The sequence below is a fragment of the Plectropomus leopardus genome, chromosome 2 (genome assembly GCF_026936395.1).
Source record: "Plectropomus leopardus strain MGB_pleo_1.0 chromosome 2, ASM2693639v1, whole genome shotgun sequence".
NCBI classification, from domain to species: Eukaryota; Metazoa; Chordata; class Actinopteri; order Perciformes; family Serranidae; genus Plectropomus; species Plectropomus leopardus.
The window spans coordinates 884,853-905,139 of NC_142177.1; the positions used below are offsets into that span (position 1 = coordinate 884,853).

Genomic DNA, 20,287 nt, shown 5'->3' on the forward strand with positions numbered 1-20,287 from the left:
GACAGAGAGGTCAGTTTGTTTGAGTGTGTGTGTGTGTGTGTGTGTGAGGGGGTGGGTTGGGTGCTCTCAGTGTTTGCTTTATCCTTGTTTCAGTCCTTACACACACATTAGGCTCATTCGTCCTTCCCCTGTTTTAGTCTGTTTTAGGGGTCTTCTGATCAGGTGCAAATATTTCATTTTGAACACCTAGGGAACAGTAAAACAGGGAAAAAATCAAAAATCCAATGTAAGAACTAGAGAGCACAAGGCCTCATTGAAATGGTCGATGAGAATGAACATGATGTGAATTAAATGCTATGGCCCTTACAGTCTCCAGATCTATCCTATGGGAGATTCTAACCACTGCAACGCACATACTCATTTTTCTTTTTCTATGCAGGGGCTGGGGGTGTTGGGCAACAGCAAGTGAACAGTAGATGCCAAATAGAAGTGGCATGTATCATCTGAAAACAGGAAACCTGAAGATTAATTTGACATGCAGTTCATCACTGAGCTGTTCTAGTCATAGGTAAGAAACATTCTTTTTTTTCTATGCGATATGATGGTGAGCACTTCTGTTCTGGAGCTTTAATGTTTCATGAGGCTGTGGTCATACTAAAAGTCACTATAGGTCATTTTAAACAGTGATGTCCATTTTCAAGAAGTGGTCTGCAATGAAATGAATACAAACATCATCACTCTCAAGTAAAACTGGGCTAATTGAATCCATAAGAATCTCAGCTTTCCGGTTCATCTTATAGGTTTTTTAACCCTTAGGACCCACTTTAGTATTACGCACGCTAATTTCACTCTGCACTTTTCAAAATCAGGCTATAAAAAAATATTATACATTGATATTATTCCTCTACTGTATTTTCTCCATATGCCAAATATGGGCAAAATGAAAAATTTCAAGGCAAAAGCCCAGAATGACTCTCAGAAATTATACAATGCATGTTTTTATGCTTTGATGGAGCTTTTTTTTTTTTTTAACCATAACAGTCTGAATGTAACAGTTTTGTTTCCATGGTGTATTTTAGACTTATTGTAGGAGTTGAACTGGAAATTCCAAGATTAAACAAAACGGTCCCAAAGGGTTAAGACACTCTACGTTGGTTTGTTTATCATATAATTTCCACCCAACCGCCTCAGGCCAAACATACATGTGATGATATTATCTTCTAAAACCTTTGTATAGGTCAGACTGTGGTCAGACTGTGGTGTTTATTCATATGGTGAACTGTGACAGATTCACCCCTCAGTGCATCTTATTTGCAAAATAATCCTTAATGCCTTCCATCTCATAGTGAAAGCTGAATTAAACTGCCTAGCCTTGTGTTGAAAGGTGCTATAAAAATAAAACTACCTTACCTTGCCTTTTATAGAGAGATGCATTGAGTGGCGAGGACTTGTTCTGCTGACAACCATTACCAATAGATGGGGATGTTGGCTCACTGTTCAAGCACAATGACAGTCATAGCACTGCACTAGTAAACAAAATTGATGGGCGGAGTAGGGGATTATATGGCCCTGACACTCTAGAATTTGATGTGTAGCCTGCTAATATTGGGCTAATGACAACAATTTGATTATCATTTATTGATTGGTTTATAGATACAAATGTCATATGGCAGCTGAAACTGTACAGACTGTTACAACAGCTGTCCTGCAAACTGCACAGAATTGTATACATGATTGCATGATTTTAACCCTGAGATAATTACAATACTTTAACATAGAGAGATGCATCAAGTTAAAAGAAAAATATGAAATATACAATAAAAAGATCAACAGTAACACTTCTCAGTGCTGAAATTTACCATGCATGACTTGTTTACATTTTTAGTGTGAATTAACATTATGTTTCAATACTTAAATCTCATCAGATCACAGCTAAAAAAAATCACACACGCCCCAAAAAGTAAACTATTACTACTACTATTTGAAGGATCTGCTACTTGTTTCCTAACCTCACAAGTAATTCGGGTGGTTCTTGTGGAGGACCAAAACTGACAGAAGTAACAGAAACACATAAATAATGGAGAATTTGAATGTAGCTAATGTATAAGCTAATTGTTTAGTTTGCAATAGTTTTAGTTTAATCAATTGCACTGAAGTAAAAAAATAAGTTAATTTGTAATTTATTTGCACAACCAAGCAGTGGTAATGAGAGAAAAGGCAGCTTAGGTTTTTCTTACCCATTGGAAGGGAAAATCATAAATTCAATAATAATTTATTATTTGTTTTACATTTAATTGTAATTTTTAATTAATTGATGTATTAAGTTATGTTTTTGACTATTCTGAGTCAGGAAGCTTTGAGCGCATTTTGTCAGCTTTGGGCCTCCACAGCTGACAGTTATCTTTAACTTTGAGAGCTGCAAAATTTTATTGGTTTATTTGGATTGTCATGAATAATCCTCATAAAAATTTACATTTACATATGGAGGTTAAAATGCAGTTCTTAAAGACAGTAGAGCAGTGCACAAAACTCATACTCAGACTTGTGCAGTGACCTGCGCAGCACCTTGCCACCATCTGTAAGAATCAGCAGCTAGAGTAGATACTAACAATGGTGCTGCATATCAGCTACATTACCTTAACAAGAGGCAAACAGAAAATTAATTTCAATACTGTAAGTACAAATACAAGGTATCTCAGTAAATATGGTTGTGGTAATAAGTCTGAGGAAACAAGCAAAATGACCTGCCAATGATAAGGCAAGCAAACCAAACAAAGTCTTTGGCAACATTCAACATGATTTCTGAATAATGCTGATTGTGGGGAGGCATTACCAAAAGAGTCTGCACATATAAATCTTTGGCACCATATAAAGTTTCCAGTCCCTCTCTGTTTTTCTCTTGTGTTATGCAGCACTAGATGTGATGAAGACATATATCCTGGCAAGAAAGGAGGTGAAGGTCCCTTGCCTCAGCAGCTTCATCTCCACATCTATCAGGAAGTCTTGAGGCTGGCGGACTTGTCTCTGCAGGTAAACAGCGCCCATAAAGCTGTTGAGCTTCTTGGTGCTGAAGTAGCCCTTCTCGTTACCTTTGATAATGCTGATGACAATGTGGTCACCGGAGTAGGCAGGGGATGGTCCGATCCGGAATATCTGGGCAGGAATTATGATGTTGGTCTGGAAGCTGAGCTGATAATATGTGATGCGGATGGGGGAGTTTTGACAATCTAAGGAGTTAGTGGGACAGCTGATCCGCTCACAGCGTCTAAAAATGACGCAAGAAAGAAGAGAGGAGATCAGCATGACAATATTTGAAGGCTTTGTACTTTGGGTCTATTGAAAGACTAACCAGCTAGAGAGTGCACATTCAAAAACATTCCAGCATTGTCCCTGACGGTCTTGATGTTGAACTCTTCAAAGGGTAAGGGGATGTTGTCTGGGGGACTTTTAGAGATAATTCAGGACATTTTGGGAACGATCAGGATGTTCCCTCTAGGTCTCTGCACTATGACCTTTAATGCCACTACAGCAACCTTTAAGGAGCCAACCTATATTGTTTTTGGTTATATTTAGGCCCTTCAATCATGTTACCAGAATGTTTTCAGAACCGCTATGGGACCAAATTGGAATGCTGTTTTTGGTCATTGCATCAAGTTCCCAGGACATCTCCCAAACCCTTACTAAGTGTTGTTAAAAAGAAACAGTGATGTCACACAGGGGTAAACATGCTCCTATCTCAACTTTTTTTGAAACATGTTGCAGCACACAATTCAGAATGAGTTTATATCAGAAATACTGCCACGCAGTTTATGCCTCTGTGCACCACTCAAAATATGGATGCTTCACACACATCTTCCCCCAACAGCACTGGAGATCTTTACAGTCACCACTGTTACAAGATTATTGTCACCAATTCAGTCTCTGAACACATCTCCCCTTCTTTGTATAATGGCCAAAAAAGTGTTTTTGCAGAACATTTTGTCCCAGTGAAGTTGATCTTAGAGGTGCTGCAACAGAGGGCAGTATGAGACACATGATGTGTTTTTTGAGCTGTATAGCATGTATTGCTTTCACAAGAATCAGACAAATGTGGGGTTACAGTAGCCTATGGCCACTAAAATCTAATCAGTCAATCCTTGAGTTGAAGTGGATACATATGCTACATTTAAAGACAATGCCGTATCTTTGTATATGTCCTGTTAAAAAAAAGAAGAAAAAAACTCTAAAAAGGTTTAGCTTAAAAAAAAGGGGCAAACTGGAGTAAAACATTTCAAAATTGTAAAGATGCTGAGAGAAAAATGTGACTCACGTGTCTGACACCTTCTTGTAGTTGTGAGGGCAGTCAAAGGACAGACATCTGAAGCTCCCCTGCAGGTTGTAGCAGCTCTGTCCATATGAACAGTTGTGGCTGCCAGTGGTGCATTCATCAATATCTGGAAAAATAAACGGTAACACTTTCTATGAAGACCACATCTAATAATAATAATGCATTATGACAGCCTTCATAGTGAATTATAATGCTTTATGAATGATTTATAAGTGGCAAGTGTCTTATGGATGCTCTTGACTTGTTATAAACTAGAGGTTGAATGCTAGGGCTTATAATGCATTATAAATATCTATACCCACAAATCAACAATCAACTGTTGTAAGGACTCATAGTGTGATATAACAGTCCATGCTGTATCATAAGTTATCATTGTATGTGTTAAGTAAAGTGAGGTACATAATGATGCATTTATAATAATTACTGATTCATCATGACGTTTCACTGTAGGTGTTAAGTAAAGTGTAATCATTTTCATGCATTTATAAAAATGTATGCTGCGTCATAAGTGATTAATGTGTACCATACACTAAAATACTTTGAAAATACATTTAGAAGATTGAATTCTGACAATGTGCCAGAGAGTTTTTAGCCACAGAATTAGATTCCACAAAGACTAGGGATCTTGCAGTGTCAGAAGTGTAGAGAAACTGTTGCAGTCCTTGAAATCCACAGTGAGTATGCTATATGCTGCAGCTAGCTAACTAGCTAATCACTGTCCCCATACCAAACAGGCTATTTGCAAGCTAAGTTAGCCACTGGGATGTCTGCTATTTTATTATTACACCTGTTTTTTGCAAGTAATAGGATGGTCTCATACTCATTTATTATGGATTAAATCATAGCACACACTGAGAGAAAAAAACTAGAGTGGATTTTATATTGGGATTATTTACTCATACTGTATCTCCAAAAATGAATTGGTTTTGTTCAGCTTTATGTGATTAAATTGCAATCAAAAAAGGAGCTAGCTTCATATTTCTAGTTGAGTTTCATCATCCTCACAGCTGTGAATGTCATGTGATAACCCTAAAAGTGCAGATTTTAGGAACATGTGCAGTTCTTTCTCATTAGTAGTAGTTTTTCTTTAATGTTTATTGATTTTTACACACAAGAAACATAGAAGGAACTGAAAAAGTAAGTCATTCTGGTATTAAGTGAGGCCAACTTTTGCATTTTTAACAAGTTCCTTGTCAGTTTTATTTTATTCCCTTCAGAAAAAAAGTTTCTATTATAAAAAGATATTGCAGAACACTTAATATAAACAAATCCACTAATGCATTCAACAGCATACTATCTACTTCAGAATAGTTTCAAATTAAGTAGTTTTAGATGCTGGATCAGATTGCAGTTATACATAAAATACATTCAGTGATAGCAATTACAAATTCTTTAAAGATGTTTTTTTTTTCTCTTGACATAAATCAAAGTGAGAAATTATCAGTAAAGTTATCAAGTGGTCGTAAATGTACAATGTAGGTGTCTGTTTGTCCATAACAAAATCAGCTTCAGCAGCACATGGGGACAGGAGGAAACAATTTTCAGTTAAAAAAAACTCTAAAACTTTTTATCCCACACTTTTTAATTATTTTCAAGAAGATGAAAGAGAGAGGATACCATGGGAGAGCCCGTCTACAAACCAATCAATGTCAAATACAGAGACACGCAGCTCATAGTTTTTGGGTGTGCTCAATTGCAACATGAAACACAACCTAACAGGATCAAATGTATACAATGTAAAAAAAATGCAAACCTTGGTTTGGACTTTCAGCTGTGAAAGGCCAAAAAACTTTAATAATGTGATGCATTTATGATGTGTTCAAAAACATTTGATGGGTACGTCTGTCTACTGAGGCCTCACCTCTGCAGGTACGTCCATTGGAGGACGTGACATATCCGTGAGGAGGACAGGCACAGTGGTAGCTGCCGACAACATTTACACACTGGAAGGTACAAAGGTTCCCGACGCTCTGAGAGCACTCATCAATATCTGTTAAAGAAGTCACACACATTTCAGTCACATGAGAGCTCTGTGTGCAAGCAGGCAAGTTTACATAAAGCAGGAGTTTTTCCCATTATGTGTGTGTGAGTGAGAGAGAGAGAGTGTGTGTGTGTGTGTGTGTGTGTGTGTTCTCTACACCTGTGTCACTGTGTTTTCCTGTCTGAGGATTAGTCCGAGGAGCTACCCATCAGCCCTGACAGCTGAAATCTGTTAGTGGTGACAAGAGTGCTGATGCTGTTCTCTTTAGTGGGTGTGTCAGTTTAGCCTTTTTCCAGTGGTGCTGGTGGCACTGCTGTTTTTTGAGACATGGGTTCAGTTCCTGTCTTGGCTCCATTTAGCAAAATAAAGCTGGTTTCAGGTTTGGTGTCTGGTGAAGTGGCAGTTGTTGGCTCTTTGTTTCCAGTTGAAGGGGATGATATGATCCTGGGAAATGATTTCGCTGGTGATTGCATGTGACCTGACGACTATGTGGGTTACATGGCTAAACATTTTTCAGCCAGTGCAGTTACCAAAGCCATGAGCCTTACTGATTCAGATATTACTCAGGAAAAAAGAGTAAAGGCATATTAAATGAATCTGAAGTGTAGTCCATTTCCTCCAGTGAGCTGGCAGCGGAAGCTGCTCAGGTGACGAAGGAAGTGTAACAGGCCCAGACGATGAAAGCATCAGTTGGTCTCTGCGCCATCAGGTTCTGGTTTTGTATTTACTGCTGGCTTTGCCGTTTCAGGTTTGACCATTTGCAGTTGTGTGTCAGCTTTCTAAGCAAATCTCTCTGGATGCCTCAAAACCTGACTGTGTCATCTGCGTGCATCTGGTCTGTTCTTTGTCTCCATATTGTGCTTCCTCTCCACTCGGGGAGGACTCCTTGGAAATTCGGAAGTGTTTGGAACCATGCAGTACTGTTTGTGGCATTTGGATTAGGTTGAGCGTGTTGGAGTTGGTTGAGCTCACAGTTATTCTGTGTTGACATTATTGTTTGGGCCATGTCATGCTCTGCACCTCATCGTGCTGTGTGTCATTTCATGTGTCATCCTGATTTATACAATTCATCTTAAATGTTTTTGCCAGGTTTTCTCCCTCAATTGTTTACTTCCTGGCTATTCTCAAAAAAACCTTATATGGTTAAATGGTAATGGCTTTTTTCTAGTCCTTGTATTTTACTGTGGATAATGTTGATCTAGATGTTATGTCCCTGGTCAGCTATATATTATTGTTACTATGTCAATGTATTTTAGATTTGATTCACTGGTATTATAAATCTATGGAGATTGCATTACTGTTGTTATTGCAATGTGACTAGCACAAGAGTGTGTTTCTTTTGTGTGGAATTTATTGTGGCTTTGATGTTTTTGCCATTAATGTAGTGCTGTTGAGCCTGTTGTTCTGTGTTTTTTCTGGTGTCTGTTGTGTCTTTTTATGTCAAGTACTAGTACTAGCTGCAAAACAAATTGCCCACTTGGGGACAATAAAGATTGACTAACTAACTAATTTAATGTACCTGTACTTGCTTTAATACTACATGTCACATTCACATACTGTTGGCCCAGGCTACCATACATCATGAGACCTGCTACTCAGTTTTTAACCATTCACACACACTGATGGAACAGCCATCAGGAGCTATTTGGGGATCATTATCTTGCCCAAGGATACTTAAACATGTTGACCAGAGGAGTCAGGGATCAAACTGCCAACTGTAGATAATGAAGTAGGTGACCCACTCTACCTCTGAGCCACAGTAGCCCCCACTGACCACTGAGTGCACCTCTGGCATGTTATTGCCTCATTAAGTTGTTGTTCCAAATGTGGTAACAATAAATTGCACATTCATACATCCAGTAGATTCCGAGCACCGTATTATACTACAGTACTCCTTTGAAGTTGTGTGTCTGTTCACTGGCTGATGTCAGTCTGATGTTTGTATTGTACTGGTACTATTTTAAATATACGCAAGTGACATCAACACGGGTATTGATAGGACAGGAAGAAGTCTGTGGGTAATGGGATTACGCGGGAGAGGTAGTTCGTGTACAGTTCAGTTAGTCTCAGTCCCGTGTTATGTTATGACTCATGTCAATAAAGTCAACAAAGACAGATACCGCATCCGACGATATTTCTACATAACACTACAATGTTCGCTCCCCTTTTAGATTTGCTTTGGTCTCCGCCAACTCTACCAGTCTCTAAGTAGTAACTTGAATAGAAAATACCTTCACAGGTGTGCCCGTCCTCTTTCAGGTAGTATCCTTGGCGACAGTAACATTGATATGAGCTGTAGGTGTTGGTGCACTCCTGGCTGCAGGGGTTTTTGTCACATTCATTGACATCTAAACACAGAAAAAAGATGATTAGAATTCTTCCTGTTCTATATTCTTACAGGATTAGGATGACCCTTTTTATTGCCAACAAATCCTATGAAAAGACTACTATTTAAAAATGCTTATCTTATATGCATAGAAGACTCAATACTCTCCAATGACCTCAAGCTCACTGGTTCCCACAGAAGATGTAACTCTCCTAAAAGTGAGTCACACATGTATAGTTTCATCTTTTCTACAATCTAAACACATTTCCATTACTGCTGCTCACTGATCTATAGCAAACAATACTCAGGATGGAAAATAACAGGAGGAAATGGGCATTTTTGGGGGGAGTTTTTTCATCTGTAAATCAATAAACATTTGGAAAATTGAGTGAAAATAAACTAGAATGTGTGTGTGTGTGTGTTCATGGCAATGAAGGACCATGTCACTGTGGCTTATTGTGTTTTTAAAAGCTCTTGGAAAACAGAGGAGATCTATGGTACAGAGGAATAAGGTACAAGACACCAACAATAATTCTTAGTAGGATACATTCATTGTTTGTTTCCATCTTTTCATAGGATTTGTTGACATAATAAAAATATAACATACCATCATACATTTCAACACATTAAAAAGCACCACCCACTGAAACATCAATAGAAGAAAATTATTAAGTAAAAATTAGTTCTTGTCATGACTTCTAGGAAATGCATTGAGGAATAAGTCTTCAGTCATTTTAAAGATGTAATGATTCTTTTTTAACAAGGTCCCTGTGACCTTCATGTTCGACCAACAAAAGTTAATCACTTCATCCTTAAGTCTACTCGGATGTTTGTGTCGAATTTGAAGAAATTCCCTCAAGGTGTTTTTGAGTTTTCATGTTCACAAGAATGAGACAAGCAAGGTCACAGTGACCTTGACAGTTGACCACCAAAATGGAATCAGTTCATTCTTGAGTTCAAGTAAATGTTTGTGCCAAAATTAGTATTCTTGAGACATTGTGTTCACGAGAATGGGACGTGTGTATGTACAGACAATCTGAAAATGTAATGGCCACAGCTATCGCCAGTGCGATGGCATTAAGAGCAAATAAATTACATGAAATAAGATAAAAGCTTCACCAAAAAGTTTCAGCTTTGGATTGTGAACCAAAACTGTCACAACATGACAAAGTACCCTGAGTAAATGCTGTGACAACCTGAACATAGTGAGAATCACATATCTGATCAGCTTTGCTGTTTAAAGCACAACCTCATCAACACGCTGATGACTGACAGTTCCTGAACATGGAGACTATTATGTCTGCACCATCACACACCTCCACATATCGAACTTGGAGACTATATTAAACTCAAACAGAAAGCTGTTCTTACTGATAACAAAGACTTACAAAGGACTCATAAACCCTTTTCTGTCAATTCATGTTTGTCCAAAGGCTACATGGCTTTTGATGCTAACACTGTTCTCAGAGGCTTACCTCTGTGACTTGAATTCCTCATGGAAAAAAGACAGTCCATAGAAACAAGATGGCTTTTAAATTATCTATTTAAAAAAAAAAAAAAAAGTCTAGCTTACCTTCACAGTTCTTGCCATCAAATGCTAGGGAGAAGCCCACTGTGCAGGAGCAATGGTAGGAGCCCGGGGTGTTTTCACAGGTCTGGGCACACAGCCGGCCAGGATAGCGCCAGCACTCATTTACATCTGTCAGTGTAGGAGGACCGGCTATTAGACAGTGGACAGACACCTCTAGGCCACTAAAGACACAATGCCAGTTCTCATTCACACACACACACACACACACACACACACACACACACACAGTGATGAGTAAAGTGACTCTTTCACCTTGTTAGCTAATTGACATTCAAAAACCAGCCTGCTAGCTCCTTCCAAAGGGCTGATCTCAACACATCTGATGATTGGAGCCACAAGTAGAAAAAAACAGCAGAATCTTCATAATGTTAAAGTTAGGATGAGGAATTAAGAGAGGCCATCTAACAAAGGCTGAGTAAAAAAGGACTAACCAGCATCCCACTGCCAGTGTGGTGGTTTGACCATTGTGACTGTGCGTGTGTGCTTGGGTTGTCTTTTCTGTCTGTCTGTGTTGCAGGGGCTGGGCATGGCTTCCCAGTACTGGAGCTCTTAGCACACTCTCTCACCTGCGCCTCATCATCAATCAACCTCTCACTGCTGAAATACACGGACTTCATGTCTCCTTGGCGCCAGATTATTTCCCACTCCACAAGTCGTAGATCGGCCATCTCATTCTAAGATTCTTTCTGTGCTTTTTGGATTCGTTTTTGTGTCTCTCAGATTTTTGCTCATTGTGCCTCTCTGTGTTTTTCTCCAGTGCCTCCCATCTCACGCCTCACCACCCTCACCTCGTCTTCATGCTCAGGCAGAGCAGGGCGACCCCGTAAAGCTGTTCCACCTCCTGCAGAACATTCTCCCTCAGTGCTCCCCAGCACCTCTCAGACCACTTCCCAGTCCCCTGCACCCCCTGTCATCCTGGAGGAGCCCATGCAGTTGGGTTGTGCCTGGCTTACTCCTGCTGAACGCCAACGCCGGAGGAATCAAAACCTGTGCATTTATTGTGGCCTAGCCGGTCACTACATGGCTTCCTCCTCTTCCAGCTCTCCCCGTTGGGTTTCTCTGCCCGCTGCCATTCGATGAAACAATCAATCCCTCCAGATACAAATGTTAATAGACTCAGGAGCTGATGACAATTTCATGGATGCAGATTGGGCTGACAGGAGCGGTCTTCCCCTCGAACCCCTGGAAAATCCTAAGTGACTTGCTCTGGCGAGTCGGATCTCATTGTTCCGGCCTCCTGCGTCGTTGGGGCAGTTCACTGAGAGGTGGTGAGACAGGCTTAGCGTGATCAACCGGACCCAGGGGAGGGTCCCCCTAACCTTCTCTTCGTTTCTGACTCTGCCCGCTCTCCTGTTCTCCAGTGGGGCCACTCTTCCAACCTCACCTGTCATCCCAGAGCCAAGAGAACACTCCTGTTCCTGCGCTAGCGATTCTGGTGGCTGAGCATGGAGAAGGACACAAGGGAGTTCGTGGCGGCCTGCTCTGTCTGTGCTCAAGGAAAGGCCTCCCATCATCCCCCGGCTGGTCTGCTGCGCCCTCTGCCTTTCCCCTGCTGTCCCTGGTCCCACATCGCCATAGGCGTCGTCACAGGCTTGCCTCCTTCTGAGGGTAACATGGTGATTTTGACCATTGTTGATCGTTTCTCCTAATCTGTTCACTATGTACCTTTAAAGAAGTTACCTACGGCTCTAGATACTGCTAATATACTCACTGAACATGTTTTCAAGTTTCATGGTTTCATGGTTTGGACATTTCGTCGGACCGTGGTCCCCAGTTTGCATCACAGGTTTGGCGATCATTCTGCATGTCGGTGGGCACAGCGGCCAGCCTTTATTCTGGATATCATCCCCAAACCAATGGCCAGACAGAATGGGCCAACCAAGATCTGGAGGCGGCTCTGTGTTGCATCACTGTTCATCACCCTGTTTCCTGGAGTACCTTTCTACCATGGATCGAATACGCCCACAACTCCCTCACCTGCTCAGCCACAGGTATGTCACCTTTTATGGTGTGTCTTGGTTATCAACCTCCCTTATTCCCTGACCAGGAGGAGGCGGTGGCGGTTCCGGCGGTTGAGGATCACCTCCAGCAGATCAGGGGAGTCTGGCGGACCGTGCGAGCGGCCCTACAGCGCACAGCAGACAGGAACAAACGATTGGCGGATGTTTATCATACTCCTGCCCCCGAGTATCGCTTGGGACAACAGGTCTGGCTCTCGTCTCGTGATCTTCCCCTCCAATCAGAGTCACGTAAGCTCTCACCACACTTTGTTGGTCCCTTTGAAATAGTGAAGATTGTTAATCCAGCCACTGTAAAATTAAAGCTGGCCTCGTCGATGAACATTCACCCCGTGTTCCATGTATCCCTGCTCAAGCCTGTATCTTCCAGTGACCTTAGCCCTCGGACCATTCTCCCTCCTCCCCCCCGGCTCATAGATGGCCATGCGGCTTTCGCCGTGTCCCGAATTTTGGATGTGCGGCCCCATCGCCACAGTTTTCAGTTCCTGGTAGACTGGGAGGGTTACGGTCCAAAGGAGCAATCCTGGGTCTTTCGGGGGCTCATCTTGGACGATTCGCTTTTTGGATGACTTTAATCGCCTGCACCCTCTCAAGCCTGGCAGTCCGCCTGGAGGCGTCCGTTGAGGAGGGGGTTCTGTGGTGGTTTGACCATTGTGACTGTGTGTGTATGCTTGGGTTGTCTTTTCTGTCTGTCTGTGTTGCAGGGGCTGGGTGTGGCTTCCGGGTGCTGGAGCTCTGGGCACACTTTCTCACCTGTGCCTCCTCATCAATCAACCTCTCACTGCTTAAATGCTCGGACTTCACGTCTCCTCGGTGCCAGATTATATCCCGCTACACAAGTGGTAGATCAGCCATCTTATTCTGAGATTCTTTCTGTGCTTTTTGGATTTGTTTTTGTGTCTCTCAGATTTTTGCTCATTGTGCCTCTCTGTGTTTTTCTCCAGTGCCTCCCGTCTCACACTCCAGCGCCTCACCACCCAGCCCCTCATCTTCGTGCTCAGCCACCACCTCGGGACTTCACCACACCAACCTCACCTGCCCTTGCTGCCTGCACCATACCAACCTCACCTGCCATACATTCCCACGTGGTTCCCCAGCTCCCTTTCCCCCTATTCCCTCTCATCACATTTTCCTCATTAAAAGTTACACTGTTCAACTCCCAGTCCCTGTCTGAGTGTTTGCTCGTGGGTCCTTCCCCATTCACGGTGCCCAGGCCATCACAACCAGCATGGTTCTCAACAATTCTCAAATTTTTCGGGACAAGACCGATGAGTTACAGGCAAATGGCAAACACATTGTTTTTTGCCTGTGTGCATTAGGTCCAAGTGAGTCTTTGAAATTTTCTTTTTTCTGCATTCATAACATAGACTGTAAAAACAATGGATGTAGCTATTATGATGTCACTGTGGATTCTGGACTCTGTGGGTTTTGGGGACCAGAGGTGACCATATTTGGTTAGAGGCTGGTGCAGTAGAGGATTGAGGGGTGGATCTGACTGAGAAGTCAAGGACCCAATCATCAGACATCCTGTCACTGAAAGCAGCCCGACCTCAATAATGTGTCCCCTTCTTTTCATGAACTGAGGCAATTTAGCTAGAGCTATTAGCTCTTTGTATCAGGCTGTAAACATGTTTCTATCTGCTGTAAAGTTGGGCATTTTAACATGGGGATCTGTAAGGACAGGCTTGCTCCTAGAACCAGCCTCTTGCGGCCATACGGCACTTCTGGGCACCTCCATGTTGGCTTAATTTTTCAGTGCTGAAATTTGCTGCTTGCACCTGAGCAGATCTGGCTTTACAAATTGTTTGAATGACTCATCCTCCAATTCGCTCAGCATCAATTCACAGACTTGACACAACAATACCTACCCGTGCAAACTTTGTGAAGGGCGTCATACTGGTAGCCCGTCGGACAGTCACAGCGGTAGCTGCCAGGGAGGTTGTGACAGATCTGACCCACTCCACAGCGGTGTGTCCCCATCTGACACTCATCAGTGTCTGAGCAGAGAAAAAGATAAAGCATGTCATTAATGACCCACTCTGACACAAAAACTCATTCACAACATCAGACACAGTACAAACACAAACGCATACTCAGACTTGCATAGACATTTCATTCTCAGGTTCTCTCTCTGTCTCTCATTCAGAGGGTCACAAAAATCACTGGAACCAGCAAAAAACACCAGAGCACAACTGCTTTCCCCCCCTGCCCTCAAGCAGCCTTTAGACACAAAATCAGAAGGACATACGTTGTAGATGTTGCTGGGATATGCATGTTAACACACTGAACCTTCTAACACAGAGGACACCATCACCCAGATGTGGCTAAGTGGTGGCAAAGTGGTGTGAATAAATGAAAAAAATTAAACCAACAAACATTTAATTTTGGGCAGTAACCCATTATGTGACATTGTAAAAGTAACAAAATGAGGCAAAATCCTGTGGCGTCTTACTTTTGCAACGCGTTACATTAAACACTGGTGATTAATCAGTGGTGTTATCATCAAACAAAACACTCATCATTAGTGAAATCTTCGGATTCACAACTGTTGGTGAGACACATTAAGCCAACTGATGACGTCACCTCAGGCTCAAATGTTACAGTCACACTGCAATCCTTGGTGCTCAATTCAAATTTATTGCTCAGAGCAAACTATTTTGTTTGGCTGTTCACATTTTTTATGTGAACAGCCAAACACATTTATCAAATGTGGTCAATATCAGAATCAAGAGGGAAGAGAGTGGAGTTAAGGCCTAAGCTAACCCAGCTGGACCTAAGGTTACCCCGCTACACAGCTTGTCTTCTGTCTGGTGTCAGGGAAATACTAGAAATGCTGCCACATGGTTGTATGCCTCTATGCACCAGTCAAGTTGCACTGCAATCATAACATTTAATGTTATGAGTGTGCAAAGTTTACAGTTTACTCCCATGTCTGTGAAAACAAGGATTCTTCACACACATCTTCCCCAGGCAGCACAGAAGATCTCTACAGTCAGCGCAGTTTGTAGATCAGTGTGACCAATTCAGTATCTGACCAAATGTCTCGCCTTCTGTTCCTGTTGTATGACATTAACTAATGGCCAGAAAAGTGTATAAAATGGCAGAACTTCATTATTATATCCTATTAGACATTCATATAAAATTTGAGTGTATTAATTGTGTTATGACCAAAAACATGTTGAATGAGTTCACTGTGACCTTGACCTTTGACCTTTGACCATAAGGTGCTAATCAGGTCATTCTTGAGCCCAAGTGTATGTTTCTCTCTTTAAGGCCATTTTTAGATATTGTCCTCACAGAATAAGATGAATACAAGGTCATAGTGACCTTGACCTTTGAACACCAAATTCTAATCAGTTCATTGTTGAGCCAGATATGAAGAAATTCAAATTTGAATGAATTCTCTCAAGCTGTTTTTGAGATATTGATATTGGAGGTCACCTTCGACGTTTGACCACCAAAATCTAAAAACCCAAAACATAATGATTCTGGCCAAAGCTGTCAACAGCATTAAAACAATATCAAATTTTTCATCAAATCTGCCCATAGCCGTGAGCCTCCTTTGTCCATGCTGTTGTGTTGAAGAGGTAAATCTCACCTACACACTTGGCTCCGTCAGGGCTGCTGTGGTAGCCATGGCTGCACATTATGATCTTCTTCTGGCATGTGTAGGAGCCCACTGTGTTGATACAGTTAAAGCCTGAACTGCACAGCTCGCTCAGACTGCTGCACTCATTAATGTCTGCAGAAACACACAACACAGACACACACACACACAGAGACACACACACACACACAAAATGTCTTCAGTGTCATGATCAGCCTAAGCAGCCACCTGGCAGAGACCTGTCCACTCATCCAAAGTTGTCACACTTTACCGCTTTGCAGTGGACTTTTGCGCATCTACATATTACGATCTGGGTATCCTTCTGTGTCTGCTCTATATGTTCTGGGATGCCACAACTGTGATATCAACACAAGCACATGTATTATGCTGCATGTGGTTATGATTTGGACACAAAAGCACATGGCAACCAATGCTGGAACGTCAATGCTCATGCTTAAATGGACGGTTAAGATGAGGAGAAACATGGTTAGGTATAGAAAAAACCCATCACATTCAGATGTGAAGCAAACACCAGACTCCCGCATGAAAGTCTGGGGTTTGTTTGACCCATCCACTGCCCCTGCATCTGCCCTATAGGCGCCCTCGTGCTCCTTATATTACAGACATATCATGCGGACATGACAGGTTCTGCCTGGCTGCGTTCTCGAGTGATGCAGTCAGTCCATGTATCATGATGCTTCACCAGGTGCTGTCCAGCTGTCTGCCGGTGTACAATAACACTGTGACCATTTCTGTCCAGCTGCGTTGTCAGTTGATGTCGAGCAGGGGCATATCATGCAAAAGGGGGCTTTTGGCGTTGGGATGGAAAGACATATGCACTGTCAGAGCAGCGGTATTTGACGACTTCAGAATGAGAAGAGGCTGGAGTGTCCTTGTATAGTTTTAAATCATGTTTTGGGATATATTTTGCCTTTACAAAATGGCAGACTGGAGACATGACAGGAAATGGGTTGAGAGAGATGTGGAATGACATGCAACAAAGATTTCTGGTCTGATGCAAACTAGGGACATTATAGTTGATGGTTGGCACCCTCAGACCACCAGGCTGCCCTGAAATATTAATTTAAAGTAGCTATAATTGGTGATTTTACAATAACATTACATAAAAATAACATTGCATAAAATGACAATTTTGAAAACAATGACAGTGTGAAAGGGGACCCTGATAGTGATGAACGTACAGAGAATTATCAGCTGGATCTACAGCTCCCCTGCCTGTCAGAGCTTTACAATGAGTTTCAGCTCATTGTTTAACTGTATGGCCACAACTTCAGGGTTTCAGTCCACTCTCACTGCTCTCCAACAGGAAAGTGTTTTTCAAAAAGCCACTGTGCACTTCCTGCTGCAGCAAACAGCATGCAGACACAGCTAGAGAATAGCTAGTGAACATAGTGAGACATTTAACAGCTAAACAGACAGATTTTGTGCAGGAGTTGATAGTGACCAAGAACAGAGCTAAAAGGATAATACATGTCAGACTTACAATCTCTAAGTAGTCAGAAGCACAACTCTCAATGAGTGCCTATATGTAATACATTCCTAAAGTAATATAGTAAAGTAGCATAGAAAAATGACACACTGTATAGACAGCGTGAGGGTATGAAGCAGCACTGACAGTCTCTTACCGACACAGTTGCCATGGGAGTCTTGTGTGAAGCCACTGATGCACTTGTGTTTGGGACTGCACAGAAAGGAGCCCACTGTGTTCTCACACAAAGAGCCCATACCACAGTTATGGGTTTGCAGATCACATTCATCAATGTCTGGAAGAAAAAACAAGGAACACATACTGTACTAATGGTATCTTGAGAAAATAGTCTACAGTTCAGTTAGTTGTTAAGAGTTTAAATGTGCTGTTTACTCTCTCATCTTTTTAACAGCACAGTAGGTGGCACTGTGGCTATAGAATAAATGTGCAGCTTCCGAAAAACTCTCACCCAGTCAGTGTTTAACAGTGTTAAATATCACAACTCTGCAACTGACAAAAAGTTGAACAAAACTTCTTGGATCATAGTTATTGAATCTCAAGAATGATGGAGGAGTTTTAAATAGAAGATTTATGCTGCTTATGATGCTTTGTGCTGTGAGTTCACGTTGTATTCAGTCCTCTGAGAACATACATGGCTGTGTACTTGTCAGTAGGAACAAGCTCCCTCATGATGCAGCAGGAGCTACAAGAGGTGTTATTGCATCACATAACTCTTTAAAATCTGAGCAAGTCATCTGGACGTTCTGAATCCGCAGTTCCTCTGTGAAATCATGGATCAGCTCCCAGAAATCCCTCAAACGTAGCCGCTCCCATGTATAAGGGGCTTGACTTTCCATTGTCACTCACATAACATTATCACTCACATAACACGCCTATGTGACCTTGGATTGTAAATAATGACAGCTAGTGTGGTGGCTGCAGTCGCAGAACATCACTCACACACGCACACATATGCATGAGACTGTTATCATCTCTATCAACATCATCATAGAGAGCAATTACTAATTTCACACCTACCATTATTGTAATATGACATGCATCTGTTTCTATTATTACTGTGCCCCCCCCCCCTCCCTCCTCTCTCCCCACCCTCTCTCCCCCTCTCTCTTTCTCTTTCCTTTTTTGCCATGATTGTATTTCATTTGCTATTTACGACATCTATTGCTCGTCTGTCCGTCCTGGAAGAGGGATCCCTCACTATCCTCTACCGCTCTTCCTGAGGTTTCTTCCTCTTTTTTTTCCCCGTTACAGGGGTTCTTTTTGGGGAGTTTTTCCTTGGGTGATGTGAGGGTCTAAGGGCAGAGGGATGTCGTACACTGTAAAGCCCTCTGAGGCAAACCATGTTTTGTGATAATGGGCTATATAAATAAAACTGACTTGACTTGACTTGACTCAGTGGAAACAAAGTCATCCCGCAATTATGTTTTCAAATCTGTTATGGAAACAGCTCTTCCTGAGCTTCACTGCGTTGGTCGGCTCCTCCAGTCAACATGTCGAAGTATCCTTGGACATGACACTGAATGCCAAAGTTCTTCTGATGGCTGTACCTTGGGTGTGTGAGTGGTTAACCGAGTAGCAGGTGGCACTTTGTACAGTAGCCTCGGCCACTTGTGCGTTAATGGCTGAGTGAGACATGTAGTGTAAAAGCACGTTGACTGTTCAGAAAATTAGAAAGTTGCCAATGAAGTGCAATCCATTTCATTTACCAAAGGGCTATTATCTGAATGGTTGGGATCCTTGATAATTCTGCTAGCCTTGCAGTACCAACTGTAAATGTTAAGCAGGTGCTGATGGTGCAGGAGTAGAAATTCCTGAGCATTTCAGGGGATACATAATTTCCTCAAGATTCAAAGAAGCTGTCTCTGTGTCACCATTGAATCAATATGCAGTGCCCATATCAGGCTCTCAGTGGTGTGGACACCAAGGTACTTGATATTTTGTGCTTGTTCAACTGCGGTTGTTTTTAAACACGCTCTACAGATAAAGTTTGACTTGACATGATCCACCCTCTCCATCAAGGATATGTTAATATATTAATGTCCACTATCATCTCTAGTTTAAAAAAAAATAAATAAAATCTTGGTTTTACTAACATTCAGGAGTAGGTTGTCCTGACACCAGCGGGTCAGGTCCTCTTTCAGCTAGGCCTTTTAATAGTTATCCGTAATCAGATGATTATAGGGTGGAGGTGAGGCTGACTGTCAGAGGTCGATTATTGATGGGACCTGTACGTAAAACTTTCCCCCAATCGGCCCTGACTGTAACCATGATGGGTATCAATGAGTCAGCAGTAGGTGGACGTCCGCAAAAAATACTAACAAAAGAAAGTCATTCCTACATCTAGAAGTAAGAGGATTCCCAGGAAATTACATGTTTTGTATGAAAATCTTTCTTAGTTTCAGGCTGAAACGCTTTTACTGGAAACACAAAGGTTTTACTCCTGAAAGGAAGCATGCCTTTGGTGATCATCATGACTGCTCTTTTAGCCTCAAAGCCTTCGAGTGGGCTGGCCAGAAGGCCCAATTTCCTGTTAAGCCCAATTAATGGAATTGTGTATTATTGGGCCTCAGCAACAACATTCTCTAAAATTTCATCTTATACTTTCTCTTAATTTTCTGTAAAGAGAAAATATCAGAGAAGTCAACTCCAGATGCACTGAATGCTCTTAAACATCCAAATCTGCTCTGACCAGGTGTGCTCAATGCTGAATTCCACTGATCATAAGTCACCTGTTAGCACAGATAACGCCCAAAAAACAAACACTGTATAAGGGCACGTTTGTTTGATGGGTGATGTTTTTTTTCTGTTTTTACACAAAGTAAATATGATTTAAGGGAAATGTATTGGCGTAGTAAAAGTCAAAGTAGGCATGCAAAAATGATTAAATAAATTTAAAAGATCAAAATAATTAAAATAAGTGCCAAGTCCTTATACATACAGTATTTATAAAAAGCTGGAACCATGATTTTTTTACATGAAAAATAACT

At 41.7% G+C, this 20,287-nt stretch overlaps 1 protein-coding gene across 5 annotated transcripts in view; it reads right to left on the minus strand.

Annotated features, from left to right (window-relative positions):
* Positions 1-1,559: 1,559 nt before the first annotated feature.
* fbln2 (fibulin 2) overlaps positions 1,560-20,287 on the minus strand; it is a 72,772-nt gene continuing 54,044 nt past the window's right edge. For all 5 annotated transcript variants that reach the window (XM_042505302.2, XM_088082564.1, XM_042505311.2 and 2 more), the window contains 8 exons: positions 17,437-17,574; positions 15,782-15,925; positions 14,052-14,180; positions 10,148-10,273; positions 8,480-8,596; positions 6,129-6,257; positions 4,250-4,373; positions 1,560-3,205 (listed from right to left, as the gene is read on the minus strand). In XM_042505302.2, the coding sequence (XP_042361236.2) occupies positions 2,845-3,205; positions 4,250-4,373; positions 6,129-6,257; positions 8,480-8,596; positions 10,148-10,273; positions 14,052-14,180; positions 15,782-15,925; positions 17,437-17,574 (1,268 nt within the window). In that variant the 3' untranslated portion in view covers positions 1,560-2,844. The remainder of the gene's footprint in view (positions 3,206-4,249; positions 4,374-6,128; positions 6,258-8,479; positions 8,597-10,147; positions 10,274-14,051; positions 14,181-15,781; positions 15,926-17,436; positions 17,575-20,287) is intronic.